The 18,500-nt window shown below is 44.3% G+C and overlaps 3 protein-coding genes across 3 annotated transcripts; 2 read left to right on the top strand and 1 right to left on the bottom strand.

Moving 5' to 3' along the window:
* Positions 1 to 458: 458 nt before the first annotated feature.
* Positions 459 to 3,945, top strand: LOC311009618 (cyclic AMP-responsive element-binding protein 1-like). The gene is made up of 8 exons (XM_084003913.1): positions 459 to 616; positions 1,638 to 1,731; positions 1,846 to 1,992; positions 2,177 to 2,277; positions 2,371 to 2,510; positions 2,759 to 2,926; positions 3,038 to 3,191; positions 3,294 to 3,945. The coding sequence occupies exons 2-8, from the start codon at positions 1,645 to 1,647 to the stop codon at positions 3,436 to 3,438; spliced, it is 942 nt and encodes a 313-aa protein (XP_083860039.1). The 5' UTR covers positions 459 to 616; positions 1,638 to 1,644; the 3' UTR covers positions 3,439 to 3,945.
* A 146-nt stretch (positions 3,946 to 4,091) lies between these two features.
* On the bottom strand, positions 4,092 to 6,750 carry mettl21a (methyltransferase 21A, HSPA lysine). The gene is made up of 3 exons (XM_084003914.1): positions 6,397 to 6,750; positions 6,209 to 6,320; positions 4,092 to 6,116 (listed from the first exon to the last, which is right to left on the bottom strand). Exons 1-3 carry the CDS (start codon positions 6,535 to 6,537, stop codon positions 5,719 to 5,721), a joined length of 651 nt encoding a protein of 216 aa, XP_083860040.1. The 5' UTR covers positions 6,538 to 6,750; the 3' UTR covers positions 4,092 to 5,718.
* A 1,204-nt stretch (positions 6,751 to 7,954) lies between these two features.
* LOC311010190 (cyclin-Y-like protein 1) lies at positions 7,955 to 11,123 on the top strand. The gene is made up of 10 exons (XM_084004776.1): positions 7,955 to 8,799; positions 8,892 to 8,957; positions 9,040 to 9,074; positions 9,159 to 9,259; positions 9,442 to 9,477; positions 9,616 to 9,667; positions 9,765 to 9,884; positions 9,953 to 10,119; positions 10,191 to 10,353; positions 10,438 to 11,123. Exons 1-10 carry the CDS (start codon positions 8,640 to 8,642, stop codon positions 10,552 to 10,554), a joined length of 1,017 nt encoding a protein of 338 aa, XP_083860902.1. The 5' UTR covers positions 7,955 to 8,639; the 3' UTR covers positions 10,555 to 11,123.
* The last annotated feature ends 7,377 nt before the right edge of the window (positions 11,124 to 18,500 follow it).

Consider the following 18,500-nt stretch of genomic DNA (forward strand, 5'->3'; position numbering starts at 1 on the left):
CACCGTGTGGATCATAAGAGCGATGCAGGCCATGAATTTCAAACCTTAATCTCAACAATGTGCCTGATATTTACTGGGAGCTCAAAAATGTTCATGAATCAAAACATCTGATTCATAAAAAAGTAAACTATGAGTTGTTTAGTTGTAAGAAGGACATCAAAAAACATACATAATACATAATAGAAATACAATTATAGTTTTTTTATATGCAATTATATTTAAATATATATTAAACAACTTTAACAGTAACAGCAGTGAGTAATATCATATAGATGGATAGAAATATCTGTCAATTATTTTGATTTTCATACATTCCTAAGTATTACAATTTGGCGCATGCTCAGATTAGTTCAAGGAACTCAAGCGCCTTCCTCGGCTATCTCCGTGGTTTTCCACAGCGCCTCGGCAACCTTCGTGGCTTTCCGGCCGTCTCCGTGTCCACTCGAGTCCCTGTCGATAGAGCTGATTTTCGCTGTCGTCGTCTCCCTCGTCCTCCTCTCCGTGTTGTTGTTCTCGGTGACGCGACGGAGGTGTAGCCTGACGCGGTCTCTTACGTGTCGGTCTGAATAAAAGTGGAGCTCCGTAGACCCGGGAGTGACGAAGCGAGTCTGTGTTGGTAAGAGGATACGCATCCGATGTTTGCTAAACAGATAGATGGCTGCCCGGAGAAGTTATTTGCGCCTAATATCCGCACAAAGCCAACAAAGAGATCATGGCGGCGGTGTTGCAGAGGCTCTCAAAATGAGTCAGTCTCTGCAAGACTCGCTGGCTCGCAACACAACTGAGACATAGGTATTAATATGGGAGTGGGCTTGAATGTTTTTTCTTTTAATAAACAGTATAGAGATACGTTACAGAAGCAATTTGTCACGTAAAGTTACTTCATGGTTGTACGGTGTTAACACGAATGTGAATTTTGGCTAACAAAGTCGCTGTGAAAGTGGGGGGAAAAAGCCCCAGTTGCAAACATAACTGGCAATACAATGCATGCAGATATTTCCCTCCATCCAGGCTCACGGCTAGCAACTGGACGTTATTAATACGTTACGTTTCGCTAATGCAATAATGCTTTGAATGGCGGTTGGGTTTTAACAGCAAAGCACCATGCGGCGACAGGAGCTGTTCAAAATCAGAAAGCGTGTTGAGATAGAGCCTTGATACATGTTAAGATAAATGGCGGCTAAACGTGCTAGCATCCAGTGCATAGCTAGCTTAGCTTGTTAGCGCGCTAACGGAATCAATGAAGCTCATAGTGTTCTAGCTAGCTACATGCTAAGTTACTGAATGTTGCTAGCTAGCCGAGGAGGTAGCTTTAGCCCCCCAGCGTTTATGGGAAGGGCGGGTCTAGTAAAAAATGTTGCAGCGTTTTTTGAATCAGTACATTGTCACATGTGCTACATGCTTTCGTATGGTTTTTTTTGTACGTTTACGATATCTTAAAAAATGAATTTAATGCTAGCATGTTAAGCTAAGCCACACCCTCCCGTAGAACATCAACAAGCACTGGATAAGGCACAGCCTCCAGCGTGTTTGCTGCACACCATGGACCGCTTTATCTCTTTATTAGTGCTGTTAGTACAGTTCTGCTCCGTACATGATGACACGCATCCAAACAGGCGGTTTCTTACTTTTTGCAGATTTTAAATGACAATGGAGGCTGGTGCAGACACACAGCAAAGTGGTGAAACAGTTGTCTCGGAGTCTGAGGCCCAGCAGATCACCTTGGCCCAGGTAAATCCCATCACCACTTTTTAAAAAATTCAGAATCAGGAATCATTGCTACTGCAAAGAACGATTAACGACGTCATGCAGACAGTGTATGATGGCGGGTTGTCATGGTTACAGGGGTCCATAGCAGCTGGCCAGGTGACGACCACCGGTCCCACAGTCACCCTAGTGCAGTTACCCAACGGTCAGACAGTCCAAGTGCACGGCGTGATCCAAGCGGCTCAGCCCTCTGTTATCCAGTCACCGCAAGTCCAGACAGTACAGGTGAGAAGAAAGGTTAACGTTTTATTTTATTACAGCACATAAAAAAACTTTTTTTTTTTAATGGCCCAAATAAGAACCGCCGGTCTGTTTTATGGGATGCACCGAGGCAAATTCCTGGCTGTCATGTATTGACTAATCAAAGTATTGGATTGAAATATGAGTATGATGGTTTATTGCCTTGCAGATTTCAACTGTCGGTGAGAGCGAAGACTCTCAGGAGTCCGTAGACAGCGTGACAGATTGCCAGAAGAGGCGAGAGATCCTGTCCAGACGACCTTCTTATAGGTCCGTTGAACATCTTATCACAAATAAGTAATCAGGAAGAGCTATTTAGTCACAAATTTGCTCAACATTTTCTGTGATTGTTTCGTCTTTCAGGAAAATCCTCAACGATTTATCGTCGGACGTTCCAGCGGTGCCTCGAATCGAAGAAGAGAAGTCTGAGGACGATACGGCTCCTGCCATCACTACGGTCACCATGCCTACTCCCATCTATCAGACGAGCAGTGGCCAGTATAGTAAGTACTTTTGGATAGTGTGATAGAGGAAGCTTGTGGTTTGTGTTGAGACATGCAGGATTTCCTGGTGTCACGCTGCCGTTTTGCTCTTTCCAGTAATGGTGTATCTGTGCTGAGACTAATTGAAATTAGAGGCTGTTTGATAATCACACAGTACAATATTTAACTAATATGATATCACACCATTATTTGCCTTGTATTTCAACTTGTCGAGAACATTCATTCAATCGTTCAATGTGTCCCCGCAGTTGCAATTACTCAGGGTGGGGCCATCCAGCTGGCCAATAATGGCACAGATGGCTTGCAGACACTGACCATGGCCAACGCAGGACAGCCTGGTGCCACCATCCTGCAGTACGCCCAGACCAGCGACGGGCAGCAGATCCTCGTGCCCAGCAACCAAGTTGTTGTTCAAGGTAGGGGGAAAATTCCACATAATAGTCTGCTTAAGCATGCTGAAAGTGAATAATTTTGCATGTGTTTTAATATCTGTATCTCTTTACTTAAAAACCATGTGTGTGTGTCAGCCGCCTCTGGTGATGTCCAGGCCTATCAGATCCGCACGGCCCCCACCAGTGCCATCACTCCTGGGGTGGTCATGGCGACTTCACCTGCACTGGGATCAGGAGGAGGCACCGAGGAGGTCACACGCAAACGGGAGGTGCGACTTATGAAAAACAGGTATGGACATTATGAGGTTACCTTGGTGTAAATTCTTCTAGTAGATGCTGGGAATGGGTATCATTTCACATTTTGATGCCACAATGATACTTTTACCCGCAGGGAGGCAGCCCGCGAGTGTCGCAGGAAGAAGAAGGAGTACGTGAAGTGTCTGGAGAACCGCGTGGCCGTGCTGGAAAACCAGAACAAAACCCTCATCGAGGAACTGAAAGCCCTGAAAGACTTGTACTGCCACAAATCAGAGTAGAAATGTCACCGGACGGCCTGCCAGGGGCTCGACAGGTGCCCGTCTGTCCCCATGTACAGAGACTCAGCACAGAGCCATGCATCTGGATGACACTCCCCCCCTCCCCTTTTCTACTCTTTTGCTTACTTTTTAAAAACTGCTGAAAAATCTATTAAGTGACTCACCAGGAAAAAGAAAAAAACACCCCCCCTCCCACTGATTTGAAAATTCTGTTCCCGTCGGTTTCCCCGTGAAAGGGTGAAGCAGTGTTCAGGACGTGGAGGAGACTACGACTACACAGGGTCCTTGTGGTGAGGTGAACAGACAATGAGGATGTTCAGTTGTTTCGACGCCACCAAAGGGGAAGCATTCCAGTCACTGGTGCCTGGATAAACTGGGCAACATCACCAGCAACGGGGGGGGGGGGGGGGAACTGCTCAATCACCATCACCGATAACGACGGAACTTTTTACAGTTTGATCTCCCCAAGACACTCGGATGGTTTGGAGAGGTTACCTTTGTGTGCAACGTTTGTAATCGTACCTGCGCTATTGCATTAACATCTGTTACTTACTAATGCTTTGAACTGTAGATGGGGCCGTGTCATGGACATTTTTATCTTTTAGGTGCATTTTGTTTTATTATAAATTGAATTGTCTGCTTGCATAATGCCATTTTTTTTTTTTTTTTTTTTTACTTTTATTTGCCTTGATATGATATGAACAAAACAAGTTCACCATTATTTGGTTTTCATGTTAAATGCAGCTTTAAAGATACGTAAGAGACGGACCGTAGTCCACGTCTCTCAAAGTGAAACATTAACGGTTACAGAACTTTTCAAGTGTTTATTTTTCTGATGCATGTTCTCGATGATATTGCTGAGGCTCATTGTTTTTGATTTCCACCCCGCGTCAACGGATTTAAACAGGGAGTTTGTTTCCTGCTGGTCACCTGAGTTTACAGTAAACAGTAGGGCTGTACTGAAAAGAAGATTAATAACTGGCATTCAAATTTTCTTTTTGTTTGCATGTCTATTAATTCTGATAAAACCTGGAGTTTCTGCACAGTCGGAGATTGCTACACTAATATGATTAGTGATATGTAGAATTGGATTCCAGCAGCGTATAATTTGTTGTTTCAGACTCGTTTGATACCATCATGTCACAAAATGTCGTGCTACAATCCATTTGCTGGAATATAGCCTTTCAAAAACCTAACTGTACCATAAACTTACATTTCTATCACCACAGTAACCAAATATGTTCAGTACAGCCCTACTAAACAGGGTCATCTGTGGCATAAAATGCCTCCTGATACAAACTGTTTGGAAAATGGGATTAAATGCACCAGAGTATGTAAACAAAATGGTTAAAACTGTAGAGTTTGTGTTAAATGGTATTTAAAAAAATTTGATTTTCACTCATATTTTTGTATTATGGATTTTTCAATCCAGTTTTAAAAAAAACAACATTTTAATAATTCCTAGATTCTTTTTGAATAAAAAAAAAACAAACAATAATAATGAGCCTTACTTGTTTGGCTATGAAAGAAATACTCCATCTCCTTATTTCTAAGTTTGGAGACAAGTGGCTGTTGACTGGAATCATGGAATATTTGGTGTGAAAGGTGTCTTTAAACATGTTATATCACCGTATTTTTGACTTTGTAACAAGCTGGTTTCAAAGCCTGTCTCCAAGCTTTCTTTATAGGATGTCAAAGTGGCACGCACACCTTGCACAGACGATCCAACGACACGTCACGTGATTTAAATGGAGAGTCGAATGCACCGCTAACAGATGCTGTTACAAGGTGCCTCTAAGTCTGATTTGACAGTAACACAGCTGACTGGTTAGCACAAAGTGACCGTGAGGGTTTCGCTGTTCATCGATCGGAAAGGCATCGTCATGCTTTTAATTAGACGCGTCAAATCTTGCCACGTATGACTCGGTTGCACCGATCAAACACCCTGCAAAAGGATTGTAGTGTGATGAAATCATAATGGAATGCCACGTTGTATCATTTTTGGTATATATATGTAGATATATATATATATATCCACATAAAGTCATGACACGGTATGCTTTTTATGTTGCTTTTCATTAATTTTGTATTCACAATTTCTAAATGTTAGCACCGACTTGTATGATACAGTGCATTACGTTAGAGCTATTCAAATATTACATTTTTGGCAGCTGTTAATAAATGTGTTTCTGGTAATCTTTGATTATTTTTTAAAAACATTTTTATTTGATTCTTATGCAAAAACAGTCAATTATTACAACGCAGTCAAAAAGGAAGTCGTCACAAATCCATCCTAGGTGTCAGTTTCCATGACTTGTACACATGGATGTCCCTTTGTTTGTCATAGTGGACCTCTTGGACCCCGAACTGCTGCTTCAGCATGTCCAGGAAGTCTGTGTCCCGCTTGTAGCGGATCTTACAGGCCAGCAACACCACAGTGGTGTCAGAGCAAAGGTGCTCCAGAGTCTGCAGCAGCGGCACGAAGGTGTCCTCCAGGTAAACGATGTCTGCTCCCAGCACCAGATCAAACCCCCCGGCCGGGTAACGCTCAAGGCCCTCGCCCCATGTCAGCTCAGAGACAGCCGCTGAGCCCTGGGAGTCCTGAGGCAGGTTCGCCTCCACGTTGGCAGAAAGGAAACTCAGGGCAGGCTCCCTGTCAGTGATGGTGACTTTGGCACCTAAGGGTGAGGAATGGGAATGCAGATGTGAAAGGCCAGTACGTCTGTGTAGCTCTGTTTCTTCAGGACTTATAATGGGACAGTGAACTCACCCAGCAGGGCTGCAACAATGCCCACCAGTCCGGTGCCAGCTCCCAGTTCAATGACCCCCTTACCCTTTAAGTCCATGTGCCCCATCTCCAGATACATGCACATGACAACTGCCTGCAACACACACACAATGCACATTTAATCACATGAGAAGACAGCTGTTAACCACTGGTGTCTCTCGGGCACTCACCGCATCCCACACCACCGCTGCCACCCCGAGCTTCTTCCAGTCCTGGGCAAGGCGGAGGTCGTGGTCGGCGAACCGGAACTGCGCCGAGGTGGTGTGCAGTTTGGAGAGAGCAGGTAACTCTACGTACGGAACTAGAGCCATGCTGTGTGATATAAGTAGACACTATACTATGTTTCCATACTCGACTAGTCTCCCCACAGACTGTAGAAAAGGGTCCTGAGTGTGCATGCGCAGTGTTCTTCTTCGTTGAAGTATTCCGGTAGCTGACTTATTTACCGATTCACTACTGCCATCTTCTGGTATCTCCGTCTTCCTTTTCTCCTTCTTATTATTATTACATTATTATTATTATTATGACTATTATTTAATTATATTTAATTTCTTTGTCCGTTTCTTATTCGTCTTCTTCTTCTTCTTCTTCTTCTTCTTCTTCTTCTTCTTCTTTGACTATAAACCGAACCAACGTTGAACGTGCATATCGCCCCCTACTGTACCGGAGTGTGTATTATCGTTACTTTATGAATTTATTGAAACTCATGAGTCAAAATTTAAATAAAGATATCTTGAATGGGGAAAAAATGTGACTAGCTAACAGATTAGCTAGTCAATTTAATATCTGTAGGCTAATGTTAATTTTCAAATATTTAAATCTCGCCAGCCCACTCTTGTACGTCGGTTAGCAATTTCAGCCAATTGTGTTACAGCTTGGCTAAAAGTGACCAATAGGAGCCCGGGTCCAAGATGGGCGTGTCTGTACAGGTTTTTCTCAACGGCTGTGTTTTCTATTAATCGAGGGGGCGGTGCCTGCACGCCACGTCCGTAAAGCTCAAAGCACTTAGCTGCAATACAGTTTCCGTTCCGTTTGCGTTCCGGTTCTCAAAATAAAAGCACCAAAATTAACTTCTGGATATAGAAATGTTAGTATTACTTTATCCCTTCGTGAGGTCTCATACCCATCAGCGAGAGGTTTAATTAAAGTTTAATTAAGTTAAATTAGGTAATAGGGCTAACGCCCTTCCTATTGTCTTACATTCTGTTGCCTCTGTTGACATTTTAAAAAGCAGCTGAATACCGGTATTCACTTGTTTAAACTGGCTCTCGTCTCATGTTTGTCATTTTGTGTTTCTTTTTTAATTTCATTTCCCAGTGGTATTTTTTAATTTTTAATTTAGCCTTTATTTAACCAGGTTAGTCCCATTGAGATCACAGATCTCTTTTGCAAGAGAGACCCGGTATTGATTTCTTCGCTAGCATATTTACTGTTTGGGGTCTTATTTTAATAATTTTATGACGTGAAGCACTTTCTGACCTTACTGTAAAAGGTGCTATATCAAATAAATGTATATTTTTATTATTTATGATTACAATGCAAGTCACTGACATTAAGGTTACTCAAAAATGTTTGTTTTTTTCATTTGTTATAACATACATTAATTGCGTTACATCCATATTTAATGACACATTATATTCTGTAAAGTCGAACACAATACATCAAATACACGACGCTGACCTTTAGTCTGAAAACTAGTAACCGGAAGTTACCTATGAACTCAAGCGTTTCGGCGAGCTTGACATCCAAGACGTGTCTCCCTGAAAATGCGACGATATGAAAGCTAACATTGGCTATCTTTTAAAACCCCCAACACTCGCTGCCTTCACGCGTATTGTGTTATCTCTAGAGTAGTTTCCACTTAGTGAATTTGTTCGCCGTGACAGAGAGTTGAAACCGCAGTGAGAATGGACTGACCCATGCTGCCGAAGAGCCAAGAATGGATTGAGGTGCGGAAGCTAGCGTTAGCAGGGCTAGCCATGGAGGGAGCTAGAGGAGCTTGTGACTTTGTTAGCTTTTATTCCGTAAAATGAGTTGATATGAATTGATTCGCCGTCCAGAAAAAAAAGTGTTCCTTCCACGCATGTCCTTGTTAGTACAATGCACCAGTGCTATGCTGCGCACACGCCCTGAATATGTCAGCTGTCCTGCACATACTGCAGACACCCGGGTCGGCTGTCATTGCATAGCATTCTCCTCTGAAAGCAGGGCTTCTCACTTTGCAGGCAAACACACAGGCGATGACGTGCTAAATTTAAAGATTTAAAGCCACTCTGACGACGATTTGGATTAAACTTTACGTAAGTTGCGTACGCCCCGCGGCCCAGTGTTTACAGCGAGACTGAACTGGGTGATCCCTCCCGAGTTGTATGGGAAACGGCGCCGGCCGTAGCAGGACTGTCGCAGGCCAACGATGGGAGGCTCGGTGTCTTGCTGCATCTCTCCCGGGGAGAGTCCCAAGATCCGCAGGAGGGAGGTGGAGCTGGAGGAGTGTCCCATCACCACCACCGAGGACGTGAGCGAGGACACGGGGACCTACCTGCAGCACATCAGCGACAGGGAGCTCCCGGACGGTGGGTGGTGATCCACTGGAGATCTATTAAATCACTCTGAAGAGGAGGTTATGTGTTTTAATGCTGTGATCTCCCACATCCACTTGTTCCAGAGCAGGCCAACCCATCAGACAACCCCAGAGCCAGCACCCTCTTCCTCAATAAGTCACAGACAGACGGTGAGATCTCTGCTAAAATGATCAGTTTATTCATTCATTTATTTACTAAATCTCCTAAACACCTTCTTCTCCCCCGTTTCAGTGCGTGAGAAGAGAAAAAGCAACTACTTGAACCACGTGAGTGACGCGTCTACATGCATATTACGATGGTTTGTATTTAAGTTTTTCAAAGTAAGTCATGTGCCGTCCCCTCTCGAGCAGATGTCCCCGGGGCTCCTGACGAAGAAGTATAGCTCCTGCTCGACAATATTCCTCGACGACAGCACAGTCAGCCAGCCCAACCTCAAGAGCACGATCAAATGGTGAGGGACACAGGGGTAGTTTTACAGGTCAAAAGGGACATTTGAGGCGTTTGTCCTACACTCATATCAACCAATCTGCTGCATGCTAACCCGTAGTTAGCACAGGACCTCTTGTTTGGTGCAAAAGACTGAAATTGCACCCGGTGGTTCACTGTCTGTCTGTGTCCGTCTCTTTGTTGCAGCGTCGCGTTGGCCATATACTACCACATCAAAAACAGGTAGGAGACGTTTTGATATTGTCACAGATTTCACCTCTCATAGGTGCGGTTATGTTGGTTTCCTTGTGTGTTTAGTTCCGATACAACAAGAGAAAAATCCTCTAATGTGCACATTTAACACTCATTGTTCGCCTGCAGAGATTCCAACCGCTCGCTGGAGATCTTCGACGAGAAGAAGCACCCTCTGTCGGTGAGTTGAGGTGTTTTGATTTGCATGGGGGAAGCGATGTTTAGCGCTCTCGCTCTGTGGCGATCTGACCGGTGACGCTGACCCTCTTGCCCGACAGCGAGAGAAGGTTCCAGACGACTATGCCGTGGTCGACCCAGAGCACAAACTCATCTACCGCTTCATACGGACGCTCTTCAGCTCCGCGCAGCTCACGGCTGAGTGCGCCATCGTCACTCTGGTAGGTTTCCGACCTCTCATCTCCATCACTGTCATGTGTGTGTGTAACCGATGGTTGTGCTGTGTTAGGTGTACCTGGAGAGGCTGTTGACGTATGCGGAGATGGACATCTGTCCTTGTAACTGGAAGCGGATCGTCCTCGGTGCCATCCTGCTGGCCTCCAAGGTCTGGGACGACCAGGCCGTGTGGAATGTCGACTACTGCCAGATCCTCAAAGATATCACAGTGGAGGACATGTGAGTGTTTCATCCACGACATCACTGTTAATCGAGTTAATCCCCTAAAAAGCTTCTTTCCATGTTCGCAGGAATGAGATGGAGCGCCACTTCCTGGAGCTGCTGCAGTTCAACATCAACGTCCCAGCCAGCGTCTACGCCAAGTACTACTTTGACCTGCGCTCTCTGGCCGACGACAACAACCTCAGTTTCCCCCTGGAGCCGCTGAGCAACAAGCGGGCCCAAAAGCTGGAGGTGAGTACGATGTGGGGGGAAAAAAGTGGCGTCCCTCCTGGTGTGGTCGGTGAGGTCGTTACAGCTTCTGGTTTTCGTCTCCAGGCCATCTCCAGGCTGTGCGAGGACAGGTACAAGGACCTGAGCAAATCGTCTATGAGGAGGTTCGTCAGCGTGGACAACCTGATCGGCATCAAGAACTCCCAGGCTGTGCTGTCTTAAGTCTGCGGCGGAGGTGGAGATGTCGGGATGGGGGGACGCCTCATTCAGGAAGTCAGACGGCGTTCGCCAAAGTAGATTACGACAATATCAGTACCTAAAAAAAAAAAAAAAAAAGTTCCATTACAAAGTGTTAAATGTGGCGTTTGGGGAGGAGAAGGTTAGCATCCAGTATCTCTAAAGTCCAATGTGTGTTCATTACAAATAACGTCAGCTGTCTGCCTTTTAAAGCATGATAATTTGGTGAAATATTTTGCAGACTGTCAGTTTCTTTCCCCCCAACATGGATGTGTAACTTTGGAAGGAATCTGCATGAAAATGCTTCCTGAAGTCACACAAACCGAGGACCTCGTCATTCTTTTTTTTCCTCCTTCACGTCGGCCGATCTTCGCCACCAGCCGCATCCCCCCTCACCTTCATTCACGTGACGACGGACTGTCTCGAACTACCCTGTGGTGTAGTTCTGCACACGGACAAAGAGTAGACTTTGTTTTGCTTACTATGTAGGCCCCTATAGCTGTGAAATGTACAAGACTTTATTTAATTCAAATAAATTTCAGTTGCTGTTTAAAATCCGAGGTGGGAAACGCGTTGTGGTGTACAATTATTTGTGGTTTTACTACATGAGTTTTACTCCTTTCAAAGTAAAAGCACAGCTTTGTGGCGAATGCATAAGACATACAAATGTCTTGGTTTTTCATATCAAGAGTGTTCAAGTCTCTCATAAAGCCCATTATAAATTAATGAATTCACTTTGTAACTACTACAGCTCTTTGAGAGCTCTTTGCTATATAGTAACGTCTCCAGTGGCGCTTCTACACAAGTAGAATGTAAGCACACGGATACTGAATCTAAAAGATGTTCCCCCTTTTCTGCACTCCTGAGATGAAAGCTTGGAGGTGCTGATGTCACTAGATGGCGCTCCACAACATTTGAACAATCCAGCATTATTTATTTTCTAACTTTCTCTTAGATCCAAGTCCAGATCATGCCTTTTTACTGACTTTATTCTCCTCCATGAGGCAGAAATGTCTTCCAAGTAAAGCACTTCAATAATCAAAATGTGTGTCATAAGTTACAGTATTTTATTCAATAGGATTTTGGTATTAATGTCGGATGGTAATGTTGGTAAAGGCAGAATAGCACAGTGGTATTAATGTTATTAAAAATAAAATAAGGTGAAATAATTTAAAATCCATCCTTAGGAAATATTTATCCTCAGCGTCCTTTCTTTTTCCTTTTTTTTTTTTTTACAACTGGACCCAGATAAAGGGGCTGCGCGCTGCAGCATTGCAGTACCACGCGTTACCACGGGGAGGCGGTGCTGCAGCGTGTAAGAGAGGAGGCCTGACTGCAGGTGTGAGATTAGTCCGTGTGTTAATGCGACATCCCTCTCGGCTCTGCTGAGCTCTGGTGCAGCTTGTACCGCTGCCAGACCGGAGGATGGAGATGGACACAAGGTTTTCTAGATGAAGAGGGCATTATTTATCATATCTGGTTATATATTATTAGATATTACCTTTGTGATTCGACAGATGAGATGAGAGAATAATCCGTTTGAATGAGATTTAAATGTATCAGGTTGTGTAAAGCTCAGGTACATGAAAACTCATAAGGTGAAATGGATAGTGTGTGTGTGTGCATGTACACCCGTGACTGTGTGTGTGTGTGTGTATCCTGCAGGGATCACAGTGTCAGTGCAGCTTCATTAATCTCCGGGCATGATGGGACTTGTCTGAGCTCTAAAAGAGGGCTGGAGAGAACAAGCTGCCCCCCCGGGGAGTCACTCCGTTTACCCTCCACGCACTCAGGTCACCCGTCATATCACACACTCTTCAACCACACAATGTCAAACCCTCCAGTAGGCCTGAAACCACCGAGCCGACCGCTGCTCATCTGCAACCGCACGTGTGCGTATTTGGGTTTCGTCCATGCGTGAAGAGGGATCGAAGGTGAGGGATGTGAGACAATCAGAACGTATGTGGGCCATGCTGAATATGCAGGACTTCTTCAAGTAGCAAAAGGCAAAAATGTGCCACTGTGACTGCATCATAAATATTTATTTCCCCTCAATAATGCATAGGAACGCACATATACTGGTTGCATTACAAAACATGTTGCTATAAATATCTCAAGACTCTCACATCGGGATACGATTCACACTCGGTTACTATACATACATAAGATTATTGTATCAGGGCAATATTTGACTTTTATATTCTCAAAAACTATTTAAGGGGATATTAGCAGCTTTGAACATACGGGAGAGGATTAGGGCCACATGTGAATTTTGTTTTTGAGTTCTGACTTTAAAGTCAGAATTCTGAGATTAAAGTCAGAATTCTGAGAAAAAAGTCAGAATTTTGAGATTAAAGTCAGAATTCTGAGAAAAAAGTCAGAATTTTGAGATTAAAGTCAGAATCCTGAGAATAAAGTCAGAATTCTGAGATTGAAGTCAGAATTCTGAGAATAAAGTCAGAATTCTGAGATTAAAGTCAGAATTCTGAGATTGAAGTCAGAATTCTGAGAATAAAGTCAGAATTCTGAGAATAAAGTCAGAATTCTGAGATTGAAGTCAGAATTTCTGAGAATTTCTCAGACTTTTAAAGTCAGAATTCTGAAATTAAAGTCAGAATTCTGAGAATAAAGTCAGAATTCTGAGAGTTAAGTCAGAATTCTGAGAATAAAGTCAGAATTCTGAGAGTTAAGTCAGAATTCTGACTTTATTCTCAGAATTCTGACTTTAAAAGTCTGAGAAATTCTCAGAATTCTGACTTTAATCTTTAATAAAGAAATTCACATGTGGCCCTAATCCTCTTCCGTATGAACATGACAACATGGGATTCCAAGGAATGCCATCCATCTATTTGGGTTCACATCATGTCATCACCTTCATAGCTTAGTCAAAATAAACACGTGTTGAAGTTTTGCTCCGTGTCCACGCTGGCTCTCTGATCCAAGCTCCCACCGCTTCATGGCACGGCTTCCATCCCGACTTCGCCGCCCCACCGCCGCCACTGCTGAGCTGGCACGAAAGTCGTAGTCGACTGCTGCTGGTTCATCTCTCCTCTAATGAGCTCGGTGTAAGATTCAAACCTTGTTTTGTACCCCTGGCTCCTGGCATCGGGGAGGAATACCACGACAGGCAGTCTGTCAGTGTTAATCCAGACATTAGGCAGAGGCCAGCGGCCCGACTCGGGTCCAAAGAGGCACTTTGACCTATAATGGGAGTAGGGGGGGCGATGGGGAAGCAAAATGGTTTCTCTTCCTAAACCTCACTGCTGCAGGCTCCGCCATTAAACCAGTAGGAACGGGGGGCGAGTCATCATGTAGTCGTGATGTTACATGGACCTCTGTGATTGAAAATGTCAGACATGGATGAGCTGCTGCGCTGCGACGGCCCCTTTTCACAATAGCTCTCATCACAAATACAAAACTGCTAATCCATGTACATGTTTCCATCCGCACAGCAAATGAGAAAATGTTGGCTGTGCTGAACCGGGAAGGGTTTTTTTTATGTTTTCTTGCTTCCCCTGCAAGGAATCCGATTCGATTTGTCCTGAGTTTTGCTTTTTACGGAGCAGAGCGTCCGATGTGCAGTCATGCAGCGTTTTCTGGTTTTCTAACTTGGACGTCCAGGAGGTGTGGACGGGGACTTCCAAAGGGAGGAGGTCTTGGGGGGGCCGAGGTCCCCCGTGTTTTAACGTTGCTCTGTGATCAGCAGATTCATCAGAGTGATGATGACGCGCTGAACAAAACTGTGTTTAATGGGCTACAGGCCCGGCTGCTGTGCAGCGCTGGCACGGAGCAGAAGGGAAGGTGTGTGTGTGTGTGTGTGTTTGAGGGAGGTTAAAGGGGCAGTCCGCAGAGTTTGCTCATCAAGATCAGTTTATTCCTCATGGAGGGAGGACTGAAATAAACCCCTTGTGATGTCATCAGAGCTTGGACACATTGTTAAGCGCCAGAAAGGAAGGGAGGGTTGAACAAAAAGATGATGGAGTTGCATTATGGGAAGCGTAGGATCTTGCTATCGTGTGTTTAGCAGGTGTAATGTTTACTACACCTTGTGTGTTAGCATGCAGACATCTGGTGATTAACACTACACAGCTGCAGCTAATGGTGGTTGTCTCGAGGTATTTCGGTCCGGACCACATCCTCATCCTCGATCCCTCGGTACGGGGCCACATATGGCTTTGGGAAAACCTTAATCCTCTCTGCAGGACAGTATCAAAGCCACTATGGATCTTTTGTTGACCTTCATGATCAAGCGGCTGTACAATAGGCAGCCAAGAGACTGATACTAATAAAGCTAATGGAGCAAAGGAGAGCACAGAGGATGGGGGGAGGAGACCAGCGTTGCATAGGCTCAATCTCCTTTGTGAGGCGCGTGGACCGCATGTATGTGACTTCTCATCATCCACGTCTGCCGCTCCACGAGCTCTCCCATTTCTCCGTCGCACCGCTCCTCTCCCACTCTCCCTTCTTTCATGTCTGTATAATCCTCTTTTGTATGACTCGTTCATACTCTCTGCTTTTTAATCGGGATAATTAGGCTTACGCTTCTCCCTTGCCATTCCTTTCCTGCAGAAGATGTCGGAATGCCCAAATAATTCTCTTATTACTGAAGGGTAATCATATCAAAATATTTAAAGGTTATTTTCTTATGAAGGGTTGAAAATAAGGTAGTGAAGTGGGGGTTTATTAGGAATACATCGCTGCATCCGTTATTATTAACGTCCAGCAGGGGGCGACTCATGTGGTCGCAAATAGAAGTCTTGTCTCTCCTTTCCTGACATAAAGATGACCTTGAACCGTCAAAATGCAGCTCCTTTGCTTGTCCTCTTCTCAACAATCAAACCCTGAAATGATTCCCGTTCCCCCGTTTCACTTGTTTCAAGCAAAAAAAAAAAAAAAAAAATCAAGCTCAGCACTCAATGAAAGGACGTGTTTTTGCAGTGCAGCATTGCCGAACCGCTCAGCAGCCGCAGTAACAGTTAACCGGATTAGGCATGGCTTACATAAACATCTCCCATGGCAACAGTGCACCGGGCGCCAAGGCAAAGGCAGGGAGAGGAGCCGTCACCGGGAAACATCATCATGTGGAGAGTCAGCCTGATGTTTACAGCCATGTGTTTCCTGTGCATGCGTGTGTCCGTCAAAGTCTCGTTTTGCAGCGTGGCACCGTCACCATTTTGTGCAATTTTGTGTAAAATCATTCCGTCCCTTTAATGTGGTCTGCAGCTGGAATGCTCCTTCATGTGTCTTTGTTTGTGTGCGTCCGTGTTTCCTGTCCTGCCACTGTTGTGACACTCCGGCAGCGGTGCCTGAAGTTGTGTCCCGATGGATATACTAGGCCTTTAGAGCGCTTCATTTCCCATAATTCCCTCAGGAGAGACTCATTGCTCACTGCCGCTCATGGCTTTGGGTCTGAAGGAGAGTAGAGGTCCCTGCGTCTCTCTTGCTGTTTTTTTTTTTTTTTTTTCTTCCTCACAAAACGCCTCGGCGGATATCTGCTCGACATTTTCTGTCCACGAAAGAGGTCAAGTTGAAAATTTGGCATTTTCACTTCTTACGTGGCCTGCATAGCCGTGTGCTAAATGTACAACCAGTGTACAGTACAACCTATGGAAGAGGATTGGGCCACATGTGAATTTTGTTTTTGAGTTCTGGCTTTAAAATCAGAATTCTGAGATTAAAGTCAGAATTCTGAGAATAAAATCAGAATTCTGAGATTAAAATCAGAATTCTGAGAAAAAAAGTCAGAATTCTGAGAATAAAGTCAGAATTCTGAGATTAAAGTCAGAATTCTGAGAAAAAAAGGCAGAATTCTGAGAATAAAGTCAGAATTCTGAGAAAAAAAGGCAGAATTCTGAGAATAAAGTCAGAATTCTGAGATTAAAGTCAGAATTCTGAGAAAAAAGTCAGAATTATGAGAAAAAAAGTCAGAATTCTGAGATTAAAGTCAGAATTCTGACTTCAATCTCAGAATTCTGATTTTAAAGTCAGAGCTAAAAAAAAATGGAATATTGAATCAAAGCAAACACAAAAGAATATGCATCATTAAAGAATTCAACTATTTTTATAATATATTATAAATGATTCTTCTATATATACACAAATATATGTTTTCTCTATTGTTTCTATTCCTTGTTTGGTTTCTGGAGACCTGTGAACGCCACCTTGTGGTGTTTCTGCTTAATCCCTCCTGTTTGCTGACCAGCAGGTGACAACGATTAGTGTTGATTGCTGCCTCTTCCCTTGCCCAGAGAGGATCTACACAGCTGGAGGCGTTGTACCCGGGGACTCTAACAAGGTAACAACATTGACCTTTGACGCCGTTTCTCCTTCACCTTGACCATGTCGTGGTCTCTCTTTAGTCTCATCTGCATAAATAATTACTACAAAGAGATGCAAAATGACCAATGGTGGGGTCTTTTAGCTTAAATTGCATTCAATATCAGTCCGTCTTATGTAATTGGTTTTATCACCTTACTCTGAAACTACAAAGATCTGCAGGTTTAGTTCATCCCGACTTGAAGAACTCAAGGATAACATTGTTGTTTTTTTTGCCTAAAGCCCATTAAGTCCACTTCAGATTGGCCCAGACAGATCTCACATCTTCCCACTGCACAGTAATTGCTGGGATTAAAGCCTTTTTTTCTCCCCTCTTGTGAACAGCTTTACGCGTGTGAAGGAATGTGAAAACTGTGCCCGGTCTCCTCCGATCTGACATGTCGCGTGATTTACCCAGAAGACATTCGGCCCCTACTCTACATTCTTTCCTGGTTTCACGTTATTTCATCTTCATCCTGAAAACTCCTCTCCTCGTATCACTTGCTGAGCTTTACGGCTGAACTGGTATTCAGATCCAAGGTCGTGATTGGTGATAAATGTGTATAATTAGACTGAGTAAAGGTCTGTAGTCCTCCCATCGATTTCTTGGCTCATTCAGGGAAATTAAGGGGTCTGCAATTTCCTAAGCACAGCAAACAGGACTGGTTTAAATGGTGCCATCTTTCAGGGCGCAAAAACTTGCTTTGCATTTCCCTAAAACGACGTGTCCCATGTTTTCTTTGGAACAAATCCGTCACAGCTGAAATACGCATCCGACATTGCCGTTGCTGTCCTATTTATGTGTACTTGTGAAGTGTATGATCCGAACACCGTGTTCACCTTGAGATGTCTCCCCCCGGGCACCGGTGTGTTGTCGACCACGAGGGGGTCTTTAACCTACATAGGTAGCGACATTAGCGGGGCTAAAAGCGTGCCGCAAGCCCTACTGGAAAACCGCCAAGTCAGCAGCAGGACGCGAGCTAGAGCTGGATGTTTTCGGGGCGGACGGCTTCCCTCAGGCTCTTCCCAAATGGAAATAAACCACGATCCTGCTGCTGCGTCGCAGGCACACGTCCTGTGATGACCACAATGAGGACGATACATTAGATTTTATAAACTGAGGACCATTCCAATGACAGAATAACATTGAAAATGTCCTTTTATAGTTTTTTTTTGTTGCCTTTTTTTTGCTTTATTGCACATTTAATTGCTATCTGCTTACTTTTTGAGGTGACCACGGGCAGCTTGGTTGCTAACGAATTCCAAAAGTGGTCATTTCTTTCATAGTATGAGATCTGACCTCTATTATCTGTGCAGAATGGTGCATCAGCCTATGTTTCAGTTCTGGTCCAAACCAGAATCAACCTTTCCCGCTCGAGAAGGTGAAAGCTGCGTAGCGCGGATGATTTAAAGCAACCGAGCGGGCGAGTCGGGGGTCGATTCTAATTTGGCCTCCGACCGCAGCTGATTGCTGATAACGGGCGCTTGTTGAGTTGCATTACACTGTTGTCATCTGGCTGATACTTGATTGCAGCTTATCAGGGGGACATTTACATCACTGATTACCTTTTGCCTGCCGCGGCTGAACCCAGATCAGACTGCGAGACGGTAAAACT

The sequence above is a fragment of the Eutrigla gurnardus genome, assembly GCF_963514095.1.
Source record: "Eutrigla gurnardus genome assembly, chromosome: 24".
NCBI lineage: Eukaryota > Metazoa > Chordata > Actinopteri > Perciformes > Triglidae > Eutrigla > Eutrigla gurnardus.

Coding starts and splice junctions, on each gene's coding strand:
- LOC311009618 (XM_084003913.1), top strand. CDS start 1,645: ATGACAATGGAGGCTGGTGCAGACACACAGCAAAGTGGTGAAACAGTT. Junction 1,732..1,845: donor AGCAGATCACCTTGGCCCAG/GTAAATCCCATC, acceptor TCATGGTTACAG/GGGTCCATAGCAGCTGGCCA. Junction 2,511..2,758: donor GACGAGCAGTGGCCAGTATA/GTAAGTACTTTT, acceptor GTGTCCCCGCAG/TTGCAATTACTCAGGGTGGG.
- mettl21a (XM_084003914.1), bottom strand. CDS start 6,537: ATGGCTCTAGTTCCGTACGTAGAGTTACCTGCTCTCTCCAAACTGCAC. Junction 6,321..6,396: donor CAGCGGTGGTGTGGGATGCG/GTGAGTGCCCGA, acceptor TGTGTGTTGCAG/GCAGTTGTCATGTGCATGTA. Junction 6,117..6,208: donor CATTGTTGCAGCCCTGCTGG/GTGAGTTCACTG, acceptor CCTCACCCTTAG/GTGCCAAAGTCACCATCACT.
- LOC311010190 (XM_084004776.1), top strand. CDS start 8,640: ATGGGAGGCTCGGTGTCTTGCTGCATCTCTCCCGGGGAGAGTCCCAAG. Junction 10,120..10,190: donor GATATCACAGTGGAGGACAT/GTGAGTGTTTCA, acceptor CCATGTTCGCAG/GAATGAGATGGAGCGCCACT. Junction 10,354..10,437: donor AGCGGGCCCAAAAGCTGGAG/GTGAGTACGATG, acceptor TTTCGTCTCCAG/GCCATCTCCAGGCTGTGCGA.